We start from the raw sequence: 16,259 nt of genomic DNA on the forward strand, positions 1-16,259 counted from the left end.
GCTCAGCGGTTGGGTAGGACTCGCTGACCCTCCACATAATCCTAGTGGTCTATGATTCTGTCCTAACGCCCCTCCGGGTTCCCCCTCCCCCTCTTTCCTGCAGCTTCTGAGGCTGCGGCAATCTCGGAATTCGCTGTGCTGGGAGGAGGCCGGCGGAAGGGGTGGGGAGATGGGGGGGGTGGGGAGATGGGAGGGCGAGAGTGAATGGAGAAACACCGAGAGCAAAGAGGGAGGGCAAGCTGGATTTTCGGGCCGTCTCATTTCCTGCTCGCCTTTTTAGCCCCCTTGACCCCCTCGAGAAAAGGATGCGTCCTCCAATTTGTCTGTCTTTGCTGGTAAGAGGTGAGAGGGAAAGCAAGTTCCAGGTGGGAAAATACCGCAGGGAACAATCTCCGCCCCCGCCCTCCGCATTTCCTCCCACTCCGCGGTGTTCCCAAAACCTCTAGGCAGCAGGGGTAGAGGGAGTGCGAGAAAGAGTTAATTTTGGCGGGGAAGGGGCGGGCGAACTAAGCTAACGTCCCCCGCGCCCTCCCAGAGCTGTTTGCCAGGCGCCAACCCTCCCCCGCCGGTTCGCCTCTTCTGCCTGGAGACTGGCGCTTAGAACCTAACCTAGCGGAGGCAGCCGCCAGCATACAGCCAACTGCACACGGACACACCGCACTCAGACTCCCCACCCCCACGACGGATCCCCAAGTCCACACACACCACGGCAGACAGATCTACCAGCACAACGACAGTCCATCGCAGGCAGACACGACGGTACCCAAGCATGCACAGCCATGTTGGACAGCCCAACACCGACTCGGGATGCAACACACACACTCCCACTCCCACACTCCCTCTCTTCAGAAACAGATTTAGACCCTCTATGAGAAAACAAAATAAACAAGATGCAATCACTCGTCTCCCAATTCCGCTCTTCCAGCTTTACACCTCTCAGCTCATCACTTCACGCGTGCCAGGAGCTCCGTCTCTTAAACAGAAACGTTCACTCTTTCAGAAGAAACCTTTTTATTATTTTTTCGAAGAAAAAAAGCCATATAAATATTAGAGTATAAAACTTGCGTGAGATACAGGAAGAGGGTGGGTAGGAGCTACGTGACTATGCGAAAGAGAAGCGCTTATAGAAGGAGTCAGTACGGGGGAGGGGGTCGCCGCAGCGCGTGGACACAGCACAAAACACAGCACGGGCCGCCGCAGGCAGATTCAAGGACAGACGGCTGCGCGCAGCCCACCGCCCGCTGCCCACTCGCCATCACGTAAAAGCACACCGCACTACATACACTATTGGCTATTCTACACCAGCCGAGGGAGGGGGCTCTACACTACTTTTAAGGGCTGGGGTGGGGTTCTCTTGCAGCCGGGCTGGATGAACCGGACCGCGGGGCAGAAGTGGGTGGGCAGAGGAAGGTCTTTGCTCAAGGAGGCACTGGGGGACTTTAACCAGGCTCTGGCCACTGAGGGGTGGGCTGAGGGCCTGGACAGTGGCCTTCACAGAGAAGAAATGGCACCTGGCAAGATGAAGGACCTACGTTTTGAGTAGTACAGGGACCCTGTAGAAAAGCCCCGCCTATCTACTTGGTTTCTCTGTAGTTCTTAGCCTCCCAACCCAGGAACTAAGAATGGCCTTGCTGGGCTTCCCTTCCTATCAGGGTTCCACAGTGGCTCCTCTGGAGTACCCAGCACCCACAGAGGCCCCTCCGACCTCTCCAGGGGACCTACTCCTAAACCCAATCAGAGCTTCCTTAAACTGAAATGCCCATTTAAATTCATTGGTCCTGATAGCTCAGCCCAAAGCCGCCTGCCCCGGGCTGAACCCTATATGCGGGGGCCTAAGGGTCCAACCTGGTGCTTGGTTTATGGCTGGAATTTGGAGATCTGGCCAGTACTCTGGGGACATACAGAGCCTCCTTTAAGACCCTGTAAACTGATGGACTAAGCTTTGTCCATCCTCTCCCCATCCATATACACAAACTTCCCTTCTTTAGCTTACCACCCCCTACTGTCTCAGAACATGCAATGGAGTCTCTTGTTTGAGGAGGGGTGGGGAAAAATCACAGCATGCAGTGGGAACATCAAACAATGAAAAACAAAACAAAAGACTGGTCCCCAGGGCCTCGGGAAGAGGCTTGGTAGCAAAATGCCTTCCCTAAATCTGGCAAGCATCATCAGTACCACAGGGATGCTGACAGTACGGTGACCCCCAAAACTTGAACATTGGTCTTAGGATCTAGAGAGGTGAAAGGACTCTCACAATACCATGCTTTGGGGGAAGATTGAGAACTGAAGGAGAGACCAAGAGGTCATGATGCCTTCCCAACTCTACAGAACTATGACCCTTCTTAGATCATGTGGTACCCCAATACCCCAACCACCTTACTCAAGAGAGGAACTTTGTAGGAGCAGGATGAGGTAGGGTGGAGGGAAGCAGGGGATGGATGGGCCTGACTGATTTGGAAGATGGAGGAGTCCAGCTGTAAGAAAGGGTGTGTGACAATGGTTCTTGGTGTCTACACTAACCCCATTACCCCCATGGGTACAGCAAATTGATTGGATGGGGGTTCCCAGCAGAACTCCCTTTGCATATTCAACCCCTTGGGGGCAGAGAGAGGGGGTATTTACTGGGCACTTGTTTCTGTTTCCCAAGGGGAGCATGGCCTTAGCCCCTACCAGTATCCTGGGGGTGAGCCCTGAAATTCTGAGATCTGGGTACAGGTAAGGAGAAGCTGGGTTGGTTGGGGAAGGAGGCTGTCCTATAAGGCTCTAGGCCTGGCCTCCACGTTACTTCTTCTCCTTCTTGCCCGACTTCTTCTTGTTTCCATTGCCACCTGCTGGGGTCTTGCCATCCCTCTTGCCAGGTGCATTGGTGAGTGTGGCATTGCTGCCAGGGATGTAGACGTTCTGGCGGTAGTCGGGCACATGCTGCAGGGTGAACTGGGGTCCATAGCGGGCACTCAAGCCCATGGTGCCAGCGCCTCCTCCCAGGGTGGAGCTCCCATCAGCAGCTTCTGCAGAGAGAAGAAGGTCAGATCATCAGATGAGGGCAGTGACTCTCGTCCTACAAGCAGTTACTCAATGCCTTCAAAAATACCCTGGAGCTTACCATGATGAACACTGGGAATACACCACGTAGTCTGGATCCACAAGGAGTTGAAGGTACAGGTTAAGAGTGAGAAAACCTAGGTTTGATTCCCAACTATTTTTCTTACTGTGATCCTGGATAAATCGATCTAAACTCCCTGTGCTGCCTCAATTTTCTGATCTGCAAAATGGGGGTAGTAATAGTATCCACCTGTTCTGGTTTGGATGAAATCTAAAACTAGAAAATATACATAAAGTACCTAGAATGGTGCCTGGTGCTTGGCCAGTGCTCAGAATATGTTAGATAGTATTTCCCTCAGGGCTAAGACCCTTGGCTCCCAAATCCTTGCCCTAGCTAGCCCTTCTCCAGGGAACATCTAGCTTCCACATTAGACCATGGTTGGCACATAATCCTTTTCTTCTCCAACCATGCCCAGCACAGAGTAGTGAATCAGAAGTTCTATTATTGGGAGGAGGAACTCTTCCAAACATTCACATCTTGGAAGCATTTGACGGCCTACTCTGTGTCAAGCGCTTTGTTCCATGTTTCACATGCAGCCTCAACCCAACACCTAATGAGATATATGGGATTATCCTCATTTTACAGGTGAGGGTTGAACCAAGGCTGAGAGAAGCCCAATACCTGACCTCGAAACTTGGTCTAAGTGTATCTAAGCATATGCTGCAGGGTACAGCTACTCCCTCCACCACTGCCACCAGCTAGGATCTTATCCCTGCTCTGAGGGCAAAGGAGGTGAGAGGAGAAGATAGGGATGAATCATGCACTAGGAGACTGAGAAGATGATGACTTGGGGGACCACCTTAGTATAGCAAAGTTAGATAGAGGCTCAAAATGTCTAAGCTAAATGACATCTGGAAGTGCAGCCAGCCCAATTGTTTGCTGCACAAAAGAAGAAACTGATGTCCCTAGCTCAGCATCTCAGAATCTGCATGATAACAGGATCTCCAGGTGACTTGTAGGTACTTTAAGGTTAAAGCACATTAATAACTATCATAGGGTTTTTATGAGGATTAAATGAGATAGTGCTTCATCCAAGCTTCATCCAATGCCCAGGATAAGTGCTTAATAAATGTTAGTCACTGCTGTTGTCATACCATCATCATTGTTTCGCCCATCTACACTATTACTCTCTCTGGCTGGGTGGAGGGTGCTGAAGGGAAACAGGGCTTTGGGCTCACTGCTGGAAGACTCCGAATCCTCTGTGGCAGAGAAAGAGTTAAAACCCCAGGAATGCCCAGCCAGGGCTGCCCGGAGAACTTGCCTCTCAACCTCCCTCGGCCCCCACCCTAGACCCTGGAAGCCTGAGAGAGTGACTAAAGCCGGAGAGGCTGAGTAATCCTCGGATACCAACCAGGGATTGAGAAACAGGAAATATTTTTCAATGCCGGGGAGAGGGGGCAGGCATAAGAGGAGGAAGAACAGAGATGAGTCTCTGTCTTTCTGCCCTCCAGGCCCAGGACTGGGTTTCTGCAGCCTCCATTTCAAGTTCCAAATCCCTGGAGCTGAGGGCCTTCTGGGGGCAGGGACATGGCTGGGTGGGAAAGAGCAGCTGCTGGCTTCCTTCTCTCCTTCCCCACCGGTCCCCTCCCCCAGCCCTTTCATTGGGCTGACATTTCCCTGTTTTCCCTAATTAATTCCAGGAGGGAACTGAGTCCCCAGACGCCTGCCCCCTCCCCTCCAGCCGCCAGCCCCCAGCCACTTCTAACCTCCTCCAGCCTGGAATGGAAGCGGGGGAAGGGCCCAGATCCGGCTTCAAAGAACCAAGATTCCAGCGTGATTTAGGGATAGAAGGAAGGGGAGACCCAGGAGGTGCCAGAGAGCAAAAAGAGAGAGTGTTTCATCTGCACTGTCCACAGAAGAAAAAGAGGAAGAAATGCAGAGAAACAGGGATAAAGGAGGCAGAACAGAAAGAAAAAAGGCACTTCACAGACTCTGTGTGCACCCAAGATCTCTGAGAAGTATCCAGAATGGTGAAAATGACAGAGCACGCTCCTGCCCACCTTGTAGGGAAAGGAGATGGGGAATCCAACATGTATGAGACAGAGACCGACACTGGAGTTCTGTCTAGTCAGCTCTGCCTGTATGCTCATCTGTAAATCTGAGGGGAAGATGTTGCATTGCCAACTTTTACCTTCTATATAATCAGTTCTCCTAAACTCACTCTCTACAGCCTTCCCCCAACTCCCAGACCCACACTGGGCAAGGACCAGGATTTTCTCTTAGTCTAAGAAGACAGAGACTTACAAAAGCAGCAAGAAAGAACTTGGCCTGAGGAGACGGGGTAACTGATGCTGACTTCTCTCCTGTGCTAGCCCCACCACTGCCCAGTTACCATCCTCTGACCCCACCCAGCCCAGGGCTGAGGCAAAGACTCACAGTAGCCACAGAGGCCTGAGGAAGCTGCACCTGAGCTGGTGAAGCTGTCAACTGTAGCCTCCTTTGGAACACACATCCCCCAAGGATCCCCCTACTCCTCTCTGTCTGTCTGTCTCTCTCTCTCTCTCTTTCTCTCTCTCTCTCTCTCTCTCACTGACCCTCAGCAGCCCCACAAGCCTGGCTGGGCTGGGCTCCAGGAACCTCTCTGGTTCTGGGGCCAAGAAGTGGGTGTGAAAGTGAGAGCGCTTGACCCTGCCACCTCCCTCCTAGGTCCATTCCCCAGGGCCCACGGGCAGCCTTGGGTCAGGACCTATGTGGCTTAGAGAGGTGGAGTCCTGACAGGGGAGCGTACACTGCTATGGCCCTGCTCCAGGGAGAACTTCTAGGAGGGTTTTGGGCCATAAATACTGTTTCCATTTCTGTTTTTAACATCTGGATTTAGGCTAAAAAGCCAACTCTCTGGCCTTAGGGCTCAAGGCCACAACAGCTAAGTAGACCAGTTTACTTCCCTCAGGGGCTGGACTTGGCATCTCCCCAGAGCTGCCTGCCTCTTTCATACTCAACAGCTGGCCTCTCTAGGATTAAGGCCCATCAGACCAGGGAAAGCTCTACCCCAGGGGGCTGGCAGCCCCTACCACCTCTTCCTTCCTAGTCCTTTCATCAGCCACAGGCCCGACCCTACTTAACCTCACAGACATCTAGAGTAGGGTTGCCAGAGAACAAAAATACAGGGTGTCCAGTTATACTTGAATTTCAGATAAACAATGAGTAATTTTTTTAGTAGTCCATCTGATGCAACATTTGAGATAAACTTATGCTAAAATAGCACTTGTTGTTCACCTGAAATTCAAATTTAACTGGCCATCTTTATTTTTAAAAATATTTATTTTGGGGCTGGGGTTGTGGCTCAGCAGTAGAGCGCTCGCCTAGCACGTGTGACGCCCTGGGTTCGGTCCTCAGCACCACATAAAAATAAATAAACAAAATAAAGGTAAAAAAATTATGTTTTAGTTGTAGTTGGACACAATACCTTTATTTATTTATTTTTTATGTGGTACTGAGGATCGAACCCAGGGTCTTACATGTGCTAGGCGAGAGCTCTACTGCTGAGCCACAATCCCAGCCCCTTAACTGGACATCTTTTATTTTACAACTCTAATCTGGGAGAATAATGCAGGGCATAAGGAGGAGTTCAGCCTCTAGACATAACCAGCTAAAAGAAACTGAGGCTGGATCTAAAGGCAGAAAGTCAAAGTCACTGTCATAGAAAGAGAATGAGTTTGGGAGTAGAGCTGGGTTAGAATCATAGCTGTGATCATAACTGTGCAGCTCAAAACAGGAGGCCCCCCTCCCCCCCACCCCCAGAAGAGTGACATCTCACACCCCTCCTCTGTCAAATGTAAATCATTAGGTCTGCCTTGAAGGGCTGGTCAGGCGATTAATTGACATGAGGCACTTTGAGTTTAGTATGTGCCCTGGACCATGGTAGAGATATTATAGTTTCTCCTGGTTCTCTGCCCACCTATCCTCCAGATGTGCTGGAAGGCAGGACATAAGCCAGTGCCTTAACCCTCGTAGGCCCACATTTGCTGCTACAGAAGCTAGCCATTAGTAATAGGCATTCCTCTAATACTGCTTTTTTCCCTATAATGGGCCACCTAAAGTTAATATTTAATCAATGGTAACCACAATGTATTCTAAGGACTCTGCCAATCCTGTGCTGAGGGCCTCCCTTACATTTGGCCCTCATAACACCACAATTATTAATATTTTGCCCATTTCAAAATAAGTGAAACTGAGGCCCAGAAGGATTTACCCAAGGACTCACAGCTAAGTGGTGGCACCAGGGTTTGAATCCAAACTGACCTGCTTCCAAAGTCTGTGCTCTTAAGAACTAATGATATTATTCTACTTCCCTTGCTCAGGACCCTTGTGGTTTTTCAGGGACAGCCACCATTGACTGAGTCCCTATTACATGTGAGGCTCTTTGTTAGCTTTGTGGGAAAATCCTAGTCCTGGTCTAAAGGTGGGGGCAGCAAGAAAAAAGGAGTCTTTTTCTCTCTGCTGGGAATATCCACACCCACTGTCACTGATGGAGGGTTTGCATATGCCAGGTCCAGTCCTCTACATTTTAATCTTCACAATAACCCTTTGGAATTACTGTCCCAATTTTTCTTGGCTGAGGAAACTGAAATTCAGACAGATCAAGCAAACTGATCAAAGTCACAAGGATGGTGTGTGGCAGAGCTAGGACTTGACCTAGGCTATCCCCGTCCAGAGTTAGGCCCACATCTCCTCAATGGATGGTTATGACTTGTTTACTCCAGGCACCCAGAACCCCCAACCCCTCTGCTGTTCTTTAGCCTGGAATCAGGTTCTTTCTGACCAGCTGCAAGACCTGGAAAAACCACACAGGATGATATCCAGTCTCCATCCATGGTGGCTGTGGGAGTCACCTCCAAGCCCCACATTTCCCAACCCACCATACACATTGGCACCACTTACCGCTGGCGGAGGCCAAGATCATGGCTTGCAGCATCTCTGTGTCAAATTGGTTGTTGGGCCAGGTGCCAGTTTCATCACCATTTTGGGAGCTGGGGAGAAAGTGGGATGGTGAGCAGTGTCCCCAGCCTGCCCCATTCATGCCCCTCCTGGCCTGTTCCCAGGGTTCCCAAATGTAGTATCCTATCCCCAATCCATGCCCAAGACCTGCTCCTTTGAGTGAGGTAGGAAGTGCTTGTTCATTCCTTCAGAAGCCAGATCCCCACAAGTCAGTCACCTAAACCAGCTTATCTATTGTCGCAGATGTAACTAATAAACTGCATCCCCTCTCATCCTTCATGAAATGACACTGTTTACTGTCAGAGCAAGGAACACCAGACCCTCTTGGGAGGACAGAGAAAGAGGGAATGGGAGAGGATGTCCCAGAGCTCAGAAAGGGGTAGGAATCCAAGAAAACCTAGGGGAGATGCAGGAGGCCTCAGGAGATCCTGGAGCAGGGAGAGAAACATTCTGAAAACTCAAATAAGGTTCTTCAATGACTTCCTAAGTTCTCAGAATAAAATCCAAGGGCATATAAGAACTTGTCTTATCTCTTATATTTCACAAGAACACCCACCTCCTGCTCTATTCTCTAACACTCTATCATCAAACCTTTTCTCTGGAACTTCCCTGTTCCTCAGGTTCCCACTTGCTGCAAATCCATGGGCAGACGCTAATTCCTAGAGTGACAGCTCTCAGCCTTTGCCTTGATAACATGAATAAAATGTACCTGAGGGGAATCCCTAAACCCTAGTTGGGCCAGAGCCTGCTCTGAGGTAGCACAGTCACCCTATTGCACCTAGACAGAGGTGCACTCTACCACAGTGACCTCAGCAAGGTCTGCCTGCTTCTTACTGAAACACAGAACATGAAGCCTGGCATTTGGACCTAATTAGGACTCCTAGAGGCTCTGGATATTGAAAAAACATGAACATCCATAATTTTTAAAAATATTAACTATAAAAGAACCCTAAAGAATTACAACATAATTTAGATTTCTCCCACAGTGATATTTTCCATCTTTTTAAAAAAATATATTTATTTTCAAGGATCAAATTATCTCAATTTGTGGGGGTGGTGGGATGGGGAAGCAGCCTAGCATACACATGCAGTCTGCCTGTTAGGTAACTATTGGCAGCATCTGGCACAGAGAAGCTCCTCAATAAATAGTTGTTGCCTGAATGAATAAATAGTAAAGAAGTCAGGGGACCTCATAGGGATAGATTCCTTTGAGGTAAAAAGAAGGTTCCTTATGGGAAGGGCTTCAGGGCAGACCTTAAATCTATGAAAGTGAACGTGTAGCGGGAGGGGGGTGTTGATGCTCATGGTGGGGTGAGCACCACCAAGAACTTTACAATGTTTGCAAGTTCTGTCCCTGCTTATAATTTCTCCTGATCTGGGACTCCCCATCCCCAAGTAGGTAAACTCCGTGTAAGGCTCAGACAGAGCACATAGCTGCTGTGTGTCAGTTCTAAGCCATCATAACAAAAGGTTAGAGTGGAGGGCAAAGCAGGAATCTCATTCCTCCCTTTCCAGAGTGGAAAGAGTTGAATTCTGTGCCCACTTACTCAACAATATTTGTTTTATTTGTCTCAACAAGTATTTATTCAACAACTATTATGGATGTTCCAGACACTGGGCTAGGTGCTCATGTGGTAGGCGTGAGCATGAAAGGAATAGAACCTCTTTATGGTGCTCATGGTACACATTGAGAGGTTGATATTAAATGATCAAAAAATAATTTAATTGTAATCATGGCAGGTGCAATGGAGGCAAAGAACAGGGGACTACCAGAATATTTAAGGAGAATCCTGACCTAGTCAGGGTGAGGGAGCTCAGTTATTTTAGGCTTCTCCAAAGAAAAGATTCCAAATTTAAATCTGAACAAATTATCCAGGTGACTTGTAGAAGGAATTATTGAAAAGCACCACTTGGTAATTGCTGATATAAAAACAGATTCAGGCAAGGATCATCAGGAAACACTAAAATATTAAAATTGGGTGAAGGGCTGCTGCACATCTCAAAGTACCATCCACAGATTACTTTTTAATCACAAATATTTGAAAATATCTTTATAAAGCAGAGCACAGTGGTACCCTCCTGTAGTCCCAGCTACTCTGTAGTCTGGGACAGGAGGATTGCTTGAGCCCAAGAGTTCAAAGCTAGCCTGGGCAACAGAGAGACCATCTCAAAAAATAAAAATACATAAAAGTATCTTTATAATGGAACGATCTGGGGACATGGCTTTCACCAAGTGGACAAACTTAGCATCACTGATAATGGGACAAACTGACATCAAAGGATGCCCAGCGTGATGCTGTAGGGAGCAGAACATCACCCATGAATACCCTACCAACACTGCTTAACCTGAATCTGACCACGAGAAAACAACCAGCAAATCCAGATTGTGGGGCATTTTAAAAGACAATTGGCTGGATTTTTAAAAACTACCTATGTAATCCCAGTGGCTTGGGAGGCTGAGGCCAGGCAATCATAAATGGAAGGCCTGTCTAAGCAGCCCAGCAAGACGGCATCTCAAAATTAAGGAAAAAGTAGGGAGGTGGGAATGTGGGTCATTGACAAAATGCCTCTGGGTTCCATCCCAAGTACCAGAAAGGAAGGGGGGGAGGGGCAAGGAAGAAGAAGCAAAAGAAGGGGGGAGGTTATTCTAGATTAAAAGAGAAGGACATGGCAACCAAATGCAATTCATGCTCCTTGAATGAATCCTGCATTTTAAAGAAAAGATAGAATAAAAGGACATATTGGAGTTGGGTGCAGTGGTGCACACCTATAATCCCAGCGGCTCAGGAAGCTGAGACAGGAGAATCACGAGTTCAAAGCCAGCTTCAGCAACGTGAGGTGCTAATAAGCCACTCAATAAGTCTCTAAATAAAAAACACAAAATAGGGCTGGGGATGTGGCTCAGTGGTTGAGTGCTCCTGAGTTCAGTCTCTGGCCCCCCCTGCAAAAAGGACATATTGGAAATATTTATGAAAATCTGCTAGCAGACTGTGTATTATTGTATTAATGTTAAATTCCTCAATTGTGATAATTTCTTTGTGGCTTATATAGGAGTTCTAGGAGATATATACTGAAGTATCAAATGTCATGATGCCTTCAACTTTTATATGGTTCAGAAAAAATAATGCATGTGTATGCGTGTCTGCATGTAGAAAGATAAAATAAAGGTGCAAAATTTTAACAGTTGATTAATCTAGGTAAAAAGAGTAAGGGTATTCAGATATTCATCATACCATTCCTTCAACTTTTTGATAGGTTTGAGACATTTCAAAATTAACAAGTTGAAGGGTAAAAATAACTCACCTTAGGAGAGGTGTAGTGTTGAGAGATAGAACTTTCCAGGCAGAGAGAGTAACCCTTCCTAAACCTCTGAGGAGCTTGGTGAAAGGAGCTTGATGAATTCAAAGGACTATGAAAGAGTCACTGTGGCTACCACAGGGGTATCAGTCCAAGGTGGCAGAGTGGACACTAAAGATTTTGGTCTCATCCTCAAAACTCTGGGAAGCTGCTAAGGTATTTAAAAGGGGATTTGCCATGATATAGGATTTATGTATTTATTTATTTATTTATTTGGTACCAGGGATTGAATCCAGAGGCATTCAACCACTGAGTCACATCCCCAGCCCTTTTTTCTGTTTTTGAGACAGGGTCTTGCTATCTTGCTTAGGGCCTCACTAAGTTACTGAGGCTGGTTTTGAACTTGTGGTCCTCCTGCCTTAGCCTCCGGAGACACTGGGATTACAGGGGTGCCCCACTGCTCAGTGGGATTTATATATTTAAAAATCACTTTTGAAAGTAGCAAGTATGGAGTTTCTCCTGGAAGGACAGGAGCCCAGAGATGAGGTCTCAGCCACCTGTCTCCATGCAAATCTAGCAGTCCTCACTTCTAGCTTGACTGAGCTCTCAGGCAGGGAACCCAAGTGAAGGGACCTATAATGGGCATTAATTGGAGAGAGCAGGGAAGGAAGGCAGCAGGGAGGAGAGTCTGGCTTAGAGGAGATGGCAGGGGTCAGACACCACAGGTTAGGAGGACAGTCCATGGTGTTGAGGGAATAAAGATGAGTAGAAGGGTGGCCTGGAACCATGGTGGGCTGGATCATAAGGAAGTTTCTTGGGAACTGGTTGAAGGCTAGAAGCCAAACAGGTGGCAGGCCACCAGATGTCTGATGCTGGACAAGAGATGAGCAGAGAGGGAGAGACTTCTTTTTTAGTCATTTAATGAGAGCTCTGTTTTCTGAGTACTGGGCCAACTAGATTATGTATTTATTATCTAGTTCATCCTCAGAACCCCTCAGCAGATAAGAGTTATGATTATCCCTGTTTCTTGGCAGAAGAAATCAGGGTTCACATCCTTTCCAAATCACACAGCTAGAACCCAGAAAAATATACTTAGGTGAATTATATATTCATGCTTTTTGACTGAACAAATAAAAACCTTCAGAGAGGTACATATGAACATGTCAATGGTTGAATGATCAAATTGTCATTAAAAAAATAAAAGTAGACCTAATATGAGTGTAAAGCTGTGATCTTATATATAACAACAAACCAGGCTTCAAAACAAGGAAGCCCTGGAGCCCTAGCAGCAGATGTAGGGGTCTCTTTAAGAATTTGGGGAAAAGTTAAAAATAAAAAATGGAGAAGACTAACTACATTTGATTGATCATTTTCTAATCACCTGCTATGTGCCAAGGTCTGTGACAGTCCTAGAATTTTGAGGTAAAAGATTAGATACAGTTTTTGCCCTAAGGAGTTTGTATTCTGGTATGCTGGGGGAGGGATATGAGGGAGTATCTCATAGGCTGGACTATAATAAAATACTTCCTGCATCATGCTCAAAAAAAGTGAGAAATCTGGGAAAGTCACCCTGACAAATAGTCTGGATTTAACTGTGCTTAAATCTAAATGCAGGACTGGGGTTGTGGCTCAGTGGTAGAGCACTTGCCTAGCACACAAGAAGCACTGGGTTCAATCCTCAGCACCACATACAAATAAATTAAATAAATAAATAAAGGTACTGTGTCTATCTACAACAAAAAAGAACAATATTTTTTAAAAATGTAAATGCATGTGTATTTTTTTTAACATAGCATCTGAAAATACACATACATGTCCATATGAGGGGCTATTATGCAATGATTAAATCACTTTGCAGAATTTTTATGGACATGGGGAAATTCTCCTGATATATTACAAAGAAGAAAAAAGGCTATAATAGTGGTACACAGAATGACTTAATTACTTTTTTTTTTTTTTTTTTTTTTGGTACTAGGGATTGAATCAGGGGCACTTAAGCATTGACCCAGACCCCTAGCCCTTTTTTCTTTTTTTGGTACTGGGGATTAAACTCAGTAGCATTCAGCCACTGAGCCATATCCCCAGCCCTATTTTATATTTTATTTAGGGACAGGGTCTCATTGAGTTGCTTAGTGCCTTGCCTTTGCTGAGGCTGGCTTTGAACTCTCAGCCACCTGGGCCACTGGGATAGGCATGCACCACTGCACCCAGCTCTAGCCCTTTTTTATATTTTATTTAGAGACAGAGTCTACACTAAGTTGCTTAGGGCCTTCCTAAATTACTGAGGCTGGCTTTGAACTCATGATCCTCCCGCCTCAGCTTCCCAAGCTGCTGGGATTACTGTGCTCGGCCCCTAATTACTATTTTAAAAAACAGTAAGAAAAGCTGGGTTCATGCTGGTAATCCTAGCAACTCAGGAGGCTGAGGCAGAAGGATGGCAAGTTTGAGGCCAGCCTCAAATTGCAAGGCTCTTGAGAGACCTGGATTCAGTCCCAGTACCAAAAAAAAAAAAAAAGTAGGAAATATGCCAGCTGATTCGGAATGAAAGTTCTTAATATTCTCTAAGTGTCAACAAGTTTGTGATCATAGGACTTTCTAGAAAAAAATGGGTAATATCAGTATAATCAGGAAAGAGGATCAGGGGAGGCTTCTAGGAAGAGGTGACGTTTGAGATATGGCTATGAGAAGTACTGGGCAATTTGTGTTTTCTTCTACCCACCCCCCTGTCCAGGCCATACACTGGCCCTGAAGCAGAAGTACAAAATACATTGTGAAAAATATATTTAGGTGAATTATATATTTATGATTTTTGACTGCACAAATAAAAACCTTCAGAGAGGTACATATGAAAATGTCAATGGTTGAATGACCAACTTATCATTAAAAAAAAGATATATACTACCATAGATATGAAAATTTGTGCTGTATATGTGTAATAAGAATTGTAATGCATTCTGCTGTCATTTTTTTAAAAAATCAATAAAAAAAAGAAAGAAAGAAAGATAGAGGAGAAACTTTCACATTGAAAGGGTTTAGGAGACATAAATGACATTCAACCAAATACAAATGTGATCTTAAAAATAGGCTGGGCATGGAGGAGCATGCCTATAATCCCAGCGGTTCAGGAGGCTGAGGCAGGAGGATCACGAGTTCAAAGCCAGCCTCAGCAAGTTAGCGAGGCCCTAAGCAACTCAGTGAGTCCCTGTCTCTAGATAAAATATTAAAAAGGGCTAGGGATGTGGCTCAGAGGTTAAGTGCCCCTGGGTTCAATCCTGGGCAACACACACACACACACACACACACACATACACATACACACAGACACAAATCATCTACTAAAGATAGTGAAGACACAGATTAAATTATATTAAGATCTGCTTCAAGGTTATCCAAAGTAGGTACTTGATGCAAGACAGGGCATTAATTAGAACTCAAGAGCAGTTTCATGGAGGTTCATCACACCATCTTTCCACTTTTGTATGTATTTAAAATTTTCCTTGTTATAAAAAGGTAGGGCCAGGCATGGTGGCACATGCCTGTAATTCCAGTGGCTTGGAGAATCAAACATTTGAAGCCAGCCTCCACCACTTAATGAGGCTGTAAGCAATCTAGTAAGACTCTGAGTCAAAATAAATAAATAAATAAAAAGGGCTAGGGATGGCTCAGTGGTCAAGCATCTTTTGATTCAATCCCTGATACAAAAATAAAAAAAAAAAAGGATTGCAGTTGTAGTTCAGTGGTAAAGAATTTTCCTAGCATGTATGTGAGGCTCTGAGTTCTATCCCTATTACTGTACCAAAAAATAAAGTTAGTAGTGGTTCTCTCTAGGTTATAAAATTATGGGTGGTTTCTCTTTAGATTTTTTTTCTATTTCTCATGTTCCTACAATGAGCATTTTTTTAATGAGAAAAAAAACAGTCTGGTATTTGTTTGCTGACTGACTGCTCAATCTGAGAGAAAGCAGAAAAAAATGTGTCTCAGAGGAGGAGGAATGGAAGGGGATTCAGAGTTGGGAAATGGTAGTGTGGAACCATCAGAAGAAAACAGAGTGGAGGGCAGTGGAAGCCAAATAAGGACTTTCTCTGCCTTGCAGAGTTTGAGAACAGCTGAGATTATGGCTTGGAAGAGAGAGATGGTTTGCTGGTCTCAAAGCTTGGGACAACAGCTGTTGGGATCAGAAGCCAAAGGTTGATCTGAGAAGGGATCATAGTGGGGAGGAGGAGCACCTAGCAGGCAAGGACTTCAGAATGAGAGTCCACTTTTGCCTAGACATTGTGACCTAGTGGTGGCTTGAACTTGAATCAGGTTTATTGAAGAACTCGACATTGGCCCTGTTCTGAACCTGGTGTGCCTGACCAGATGGGCTGAAGAGCAATGGGCAAGAAAGTAGGAAGGGGTTGGGGCAGAGAAGCAGTGGAGGGCTGAAATCACGGTTAGATTGTTCACTTTGGAGCTGAATCAGAAATGTTAGTCTCCACATCAGCAAGTTGACTCAGGAAGGGAGAGCTCCTAAGCCTTCTTCTCCATCTCCCCAAGAGCTTCCCCCATAGATCCCAGGCCACTAAGCTTTATGATGAGAAAGGACTTGAAGCAGAGGCAAGGTGCTCAACCCAGAGGGTATATGAGAGGCTTCTAGGTCCATCAGTGACTTTTGGTTCAGGGCCAGTGTGGGTAGAAGAAAACACAAATTGCCCAGTACTTCTCATTACCATATCTCAAACATCATCTCTTCCTAAAAGCCTTCCCTGATCCTCTTTCCTGATTATACTGACATTACCCAGTTATTTTCTATAAAGTCCTATGATTTGTAACTAGATTTTTTGGGTGGGAAGGGTACTGGAGATTGAACCCAGGAGTGCTTAACAATGGAGCCCCATCCCCAGCCTTTTTTAAAATCTAGTTTCATTTTACTTTTTTTTAA

General features: G+C 46.1%; 1 protein-coding gene and 1 long non-coding RNA gene across 2 annotated transcripts in view; one reads left to right on the forward strand and one right to left on the reverse strand.

The window, feature by feature from the left end:
• Window positions 1–200: 200 nt before the first annotated feature.
• LOC124103522 (uncharacterized) lies at window positions 201–899 on the forward strand. Its single transcript, XR_006855213.1, has 2 exons — window positions 201–335; window positions 536–899. It is a non-coding gene; the product is annotated as an uncharacterized LOC124103522 (long non-coding RNA).
• A 1,882-nt stretch (window positions 900–2,781) lies between these two features.
• The window catches only part of LOC124103523 (uncharacterized), a 78,160-nt gene continuing 64,682 nt past the window's right edge, over window positions 2,782–16,259 (reverse strand). The window contains exons 9-10 of the mRNA XM_058584375.1: window positions 7,985–8,073; window positions 2,782–3,008 (exon numbers count right to left, since the gene is read on the reverse strand). Of these exons, the coding sequence (XP_058440358.1) occupies window positions 2,782–3,008; window positions 7,985–8,073 (316 nt within the window). The remainder of the gene's footprint in view (window positions 3,009–7,984; window positions 8,074–16,259) is intronic.

Source organism: Marmota monax, unplaced genomic scaffold, assembly GCF_021218885.2.
Source record: "Marmota monax isolate L192 unplaced genomic scaffold, Marmota_monax_Labrador192_F-V1.1 WCK01_AAM20220418_F8-fsc00006, whole genome shotgun sequence".
In the NCBI taxonomy this organism is placed as follows: domain Eukaryota; kingdom Metazoa; phylum Chordata; class Mammalia; order Rodentia; family Sciuridae; genus Marmota; species Marmota monax.